Consider the following 6,139-nt stretch of genomic DNA (forward strand, 5'->3'; position numbering starts at 1 on the left):
ATTGCGTCGGCTGTTGTTGAATGTTTAACAGTTGAAGAGAATGCTTGTAACTTTGCTTCGATTTCATCTTCATTTCTCAGACATGCCTTTTTTGGAAGGTGGAAGATTAACCAGTAAGAGTTCTTCTGAAAATGTTGAAGGGATTATGTACTCAGACAGTAATCAGAAGAAGTTTGGAGAAAAAGGTTACCCTTCAACTGAACACACCTCTTTTTGGCTTTTTGCATACATATCAAACTATACATATAAGGTATAATATGCACAAACGGGCGAACGATTGGCATCCGCAAGTTGAGGTCAAACTCTACAAAAAAAAAACTGATGGATGAATGAGTGACATCAAAACAAAACTAATTGTCAAATGTCATTAGAAAATAAAATTAAACCTTTCGGTGGCCCATCTTACTTGGTTTCCCTTGAGAAGTTTTAGATTCCTTACGGCCCATTTAGTCTTCACTTATTAATTAAGACAATTGATTGGCTGGAATAATGGGCTGGCTGGATAAGCATGCTCTAATGAGACGGTAATTGAAAAGTATCAGTGGCTGGAATGGCCCTGAGACAGATAAAGCCTGGGACATCGTCTTCACACCAAATGTTTTGCTTTCCTTTTTGCTTATCAATTTATTTCTCCTTCTTCTTCACTTTTACTCTGACTGGTCATGTGCCAGAGCGTGGAAAATGAGCAGGATAAATCATCACCCCAATGGTCTTGGAAAGCACAATATCATCTGTCAGGACATTCTCCAAAAATAAATTCGAGCGCGTGGGTGTATTTCTCCGCTCCACCTATTATTATCCTCTTCAAATATACATCAGGACCTCCAAAGTCAAATATCACTATGGTCATACTTTTTTTTTTTTTTTAATAAAATGTTCCCACAATCTGTCTCCAAAGTCAGAGTTATACATAATGTAAGAAAGATTAAAAAGTAAGAAAATCAGACCTCACTTTTAGCAAGAGTCAAAAGATTAACTTTTTCCTTGGCTTTTGGGACAATTTCTGCAACATCAGGTCTTGTTCTGAAAAAATCTCCCCAATGATAGAATTTTGTGATTTCCTAGCAATTTTGTAGAAGTAATTCTCTGAAAATACAAACAAAGAGATTTATAACTGAAGTGCTGCATAATGATATTTATATGTTTCCTGCCATTTAAAATCAGTGTTGATAATTCCCATGAGAAATCATTAACATGATCAGTGTCTTCATTGATGAATGTTGTTAATTAACCATGACAAATAATTAGAGGTAAATTGCGCCAAGTGATTATTTCAGAAGTATTGCATCACACTGGTTGTGGCCCTCTGTATTAGTCCGCAGCAAAGTAGCTCTTAATTTCCAAACGGTAGTTGACCTCTGATGTACCTGCTCCCCCCTTCAAGAATTTACAACTATCAGCTGATTCTTTTAGACTTTAAATACAGCTCCATGGATTTATACATCAATGAATCAATTTGCTGCCGCTTTAGTTCAATTAGGAATGACAGACTGAGAGCTCGAATGTGCAGATTGACTTTGCATAGCATTTTCAATCGACACTTGTACATATGTATATATTCTGTTTTTGCTAAGACAGCAGGACTAAACTACACATCCTCACACATCCATTTCCCGCACTGTGCTGAAATAGCTCCACCAACAAGGACATTATTCACTTTGAAAGCAGGTTTCCTTCAGGTTATGGATGAAGCGGCGCCCCCCTGAGATATTACTCACACCACTGCCAATGATGAATACAATGGACATTTTTAACCTAAATGCAAACAAAGTGCACATGCTGTGATTGAGCTCACTCTCAACTAAACATTTCCCAAGCAATAACTGAGGTTTCCTTGAACTTGCATTTCTTGCCATCGTAGATGATCAGTACAGTTTAGTCAAGGCGTAAGGAATTTATTTTCACTTTCACAACCCTAGCCCAGTGGAGTTATAAACCACCAGACAGCGCTTGTTGTTGTATGACAGTTTGCACCTGCGGTGACCCACATGGGAGAGACATTAGCCAGGAACCTTTAACGAAGGGCAGGGAGTTGACAGGTTTCTGGGTTCAAAAGGTTGAAAGAGAATCACTTACTGCACAGTCAGTTTGGTATGGAGTCAATTTGACGCAACCCACAAAAATATTTTTCATTAAACAATTTTCAAAGTTGATTCTGGCAAAGAACAATGACAAGCGGTTGGAGAGCGTATGTATAGTGCATATAGGGCTACTATGGCATGGATTTTGATTTCAGTCGTTTTGGGGAAGAGGGATTATTCAAACAATGTTGCCATCTCAATGTATAAATCTTAAATATGCAAAGGAACATTTTTGCTCTCTGTAAGATGTGTAAACACTGGAGGAGAAGAGCAAGACGAGCTCTGAACTAAAGGGGAGGATGTTCAGGCAGCGCTCTACTGACAGAATACTAACTTCCATCTTGTGTCAGCTCTGCCTGACGAAGAGGAGGGTGTCTGCCATGCTCGGACAGAACAAAACATGCTGTCAGACATTGAAGAACAGCAGTGCCTCAGTAGACATCTCAAACGCAGAAAACTGACTATCAGATCATTAAAATGGAAAAAAAAAATCATCCAAGTTCTGACTGCCAGACATACGTAACTTTTAGAGAATGTAAATTATCTTACCCTGTTCTAATGAGACCCCAACACACAAGCAGAAATCCCTTTATTACAAGTCTAATAATGATAATCAAGATCCCTGACCAAGGATGTAATGCAACGATACAAATTTGATTGACATGGTATTTCTGTCAGGACAGGGGGCAACAAAGTTTGAGGTTTGAGACCCGCTTTTAAGCTCAAACACAAGAAGAAACACCTGCAGACTAAACATTGACCTACCCAGCAATATGCAGGTTAGACTTGTTATTGCGGAGATGTCAGAATGTATCATGACCACTGCTTGAGCAAGGCATTGAGGCAGACGACTTTCTTCCGCGTGTATTTTACACAGAGTGGAAATGAAATTCAGAAACCGCCTCTTGCATATGTATATTATTTATTTATAACGAATCTAAAGTTAAACTGTTAATCCTCATTAGGGTAGCAAGTAAACTGGATACTCTGAGCTGATTTTGTGCAAGAGGCGGGATACAAACTGGACTGGTTGCCAGTATTTGCGGAAAAATACAAATATTGTCACCCTTCTAAATAAAATCCCACCCCTCCCCCAAGAAACAATGAAAAATTTAACCAATTTCTGATGCATTATCTTTATAAATAATTTCATTTTAGGTGTACAAATAAATGATCTATTTGACTAAGGATATAACCGATTTTAGCAGAGGTGGTCAACATACTGAGGAAAGGTTTGGGCCATTATCTCAAGAGACAATGCATCAAATAAGCAAGCTTTCTTCTAATATACACCTTATAATTAATAGTTATTTTTCCATGTGCAAATGTTTCACAGTGTTGTTGCAGGTCCATTTTGAGTCACTATGTATGTGGTTCAGAGATCGCTCTCAGAATGAATCAGATGAGAATGCAAAAAAAAAAAAAAAGTATGTTGTTAAATGGATACTTCTCTGACACTGTCGATCAAAACTAAGCCTTCTTCTCTTCCTTCTTTGCAGAAGCAGACTTTTTAAGATACTGCTCAAACTACTCGATCTTACATTGCGTATATTTATTTTATATCGCAAAACTCGTATTTGTTTATTTTTATTTTCATTAGATTTAAAAAAAAAACATTAACAAAAGAAATGTTTCACGCGTGGGAGTAAACGGCATCACCCGAGCAAGCTTCCAAGCACGATCCGGGTGTGTTCGCACGCCTACCGTGACCGCTGATGTGGTTCTCCGTGTGTCCGTGTCCAGTGTGTCTGGTGGACACACACAGCCCCACGTAGTGTAAAGTCCCCAGTAGCACCCTGAAAGCTCCCATTTCGCTTCTTCTCGTGGCTGTGTCTTCTTCTTTTGCTCACATAGGGCGGAGGTTCTTCTCTCCAACGCCTGATGCGTGAAATCCACGGAGAGGGAGGCTCGTCGTGGCGTGAAAGCGGGTGGGTGGGATACACACGTCAAGCAGCTCACCCGGACAGAAACGGACTCGTCTCTCGCCTGCCCCGCGCTCAGGTCTATTTGCTGCGGAAGGAGACGTCACTGAGTGCTGGGGCTGAGTGAGGGGGAGCGTCAGCATTCATTAGTAGCAAATATTTATCACCTACATTTAGTGGAGGGAAATAACAACAGAGAAATACTTAAGTGGATTTTTCAGATATTACAATCACTAAATGTATTACAGATGCTGATGAAGTCACAGTGACAGACGTAAGTAAATGCGGGGAAGTCAAAGGTGGTTGAGATTTTGTTCAAGAAACATTCTCAGTCATTTAGATGTGCATCAGAAATTTACCTTGATGGTTCGTCGCCAGTTGTGTTTCAAGTAAGTAAAAGGAGCCCACACAAAACTGCTCAAAAATGTGTGACTGCTCGGTGGAATCCTCGTTGCTGCTTTTCCGGCATGATCGCTGTCCGTGGTGCTGAAACACATACGGAGCCTATGTGGACGATTGGACTTGATGGAACTGTGCCTTACTATTTGGATACACTTAATTAGACCTTTTATGCGTATCTAGCCTGAAAGGGGGTTGTCATGTGTATCAGTCCGTCCGTCCATCCATCTTCTATACTGCTTGTCCCCACGGGGGTCGCGGGCGTGCTGGAGCCTATCCCAGCAGTCATCGGGCAGCAGGCGGGGGACAACCTGAACCGGTTCCCAGCCGATTGCAGGGGACACAGAGACGAACAACCATCCGCACTCGCACTCACACGTAGGGGCGATTTGGAGGGCTCAATTGGCCCACCAAGCATGTTTTTTGGGATGTGGGAGGAAACCGGTGTGCCCGCAGAAAACCCACGCGGGCACGGGGAGAACATGCAAACTCCACACAGGGAGAGTCGGAGGTGGAATCGAACTGGCACCCTCCTAACTGTGAGGCAGACGTGCTAACCAGTGTGTCAACGAGCCGCTCGTAGTATATCCTTTTGGGCTAAATGACAAATGAACCACAAGAAGGAAAAACTGGTTTAACATTCACTAAATAGGATGCAGTCCTGCTGACTATGTGTAGTAAGTGGCATGTAAACAATTTTTGGAGTATTTAATTGAGTTACTACTCACAACCAACAGAGCGTATATTTGACATTTGCCATATTAAACTCTGAAAAGTGCTCGGACAAAACTCAAAATGGGCAAAATAATTAATCCTATCTGAGCTTGATAGAGATTGAGACAGTGCTGTATTATTTCTAGCCATTGCTTTGAGTTGAGGAGTTGAGCCAGCGGTGTCACCCACTGAGACACCACCAACATTTCTTAAGAAAGTTGCAATAAATTAACTTTAGAAAGCAAAAAAAAAAAAAAAAAAAAAAAAGGGCAACCATCTTGGGCCTGCCCAAATCCAATCTTAAAACCAATCTGCTGGTGAAAATAATGAACCCATTCTTGAGTAAAAGTAACTCGATCTGCTTAAAATCCACAGCCAGTTGGCTCACAAAACAATTCAGCATTTTTAGTATGGAACCAGGGTTTTAATATTCTAGTCACTTCTGTTGGAATTTTGGTTCATCAACAGCAATTTAGCTTTCTCAAGTTGTTTCTGAGGGAAATCCAATTTCTAGTTTAAAATAACACAGCATCAAATCGCTTGCACTAACAGTTTTCAGGACTAGTGGTGTTTAGGTCCTTGTTTTAAATCCTATTTTATGACTCTACGGGACCCTTTCCTGTCAGTCATGCAAAAGAAAAAAAAAAAAAGACAGAAAAGAGGCCAAGAGTATCTCAGCATTGCACCGTGTTTGCACTCAGCCATTTGGAAACACAATTATTCGCCTTCCCCTCAGCTGTGAAATTGCTGTCGAACACGATGCAGTCGTAACCACTGATGAGATGCGCGATGGCGTCCTCTGCCAATACAAAATGCAAATCGTGTCCTTTTGTTTAGCCCATGATTTACTGTTAGGTTACTGTTTTTTAATTGTGCAAGGATAGCAGATTAGTGTTTAAATGATGTGAGTAAAAACTGCACAAGTCTGATTCCGTTTTTTCTCGTCATCGCCTGCATAAAAGCAAGGTTTTAATTCACTGACAAGAAGCCCACAAATTTATCACTTTTTATCCACCACCAAAT

At 40.6% G+C, this 6,139-nt stretch overlaps 1 protein-coding gene across 1 annotated transcript in view; it reads right to left on the minus strand.

Moving 5' to 3' along the window:
• The window catches only part of vstm2l (V-set and transmembrane domain containing 2 like), a 28,540-nt gene extending 24,445 nt beyond the window's left edge, over positions 1–4,095 (minus strand). The window contains exon 1 of the mRNA XM_049755038.2: positions 3,786–4,095. Within this exon, the coding sequence (XP_049610995.1) occupies positions 3,786–3,891 (106 nt within the window). The 5' untranslated portion in view covers positions 3,892–4,095. The remainder of the gene's footprint in view (positions 1–3,785) is intronic.
• Between the last annotated feature and the right edge of the window lie 2,044 nt (positions 4,096–6,139).

Source organism: Syngnathus scovelli, chromosome 2, assembly GCF_024217435.2.
Source record: "Syngnathus scovelli strain Florida chromosome 2, RoL_Ssco_1.2, whole genome shotgun sequence".
In the NCBI taxonomy this organism is placed as follows: Eukaryota; Metazoa; Chordata; class Actinopteri; order Syngnathiformes; family Syngnathidae; genus Syngnathus; species Syngnathus scovelli.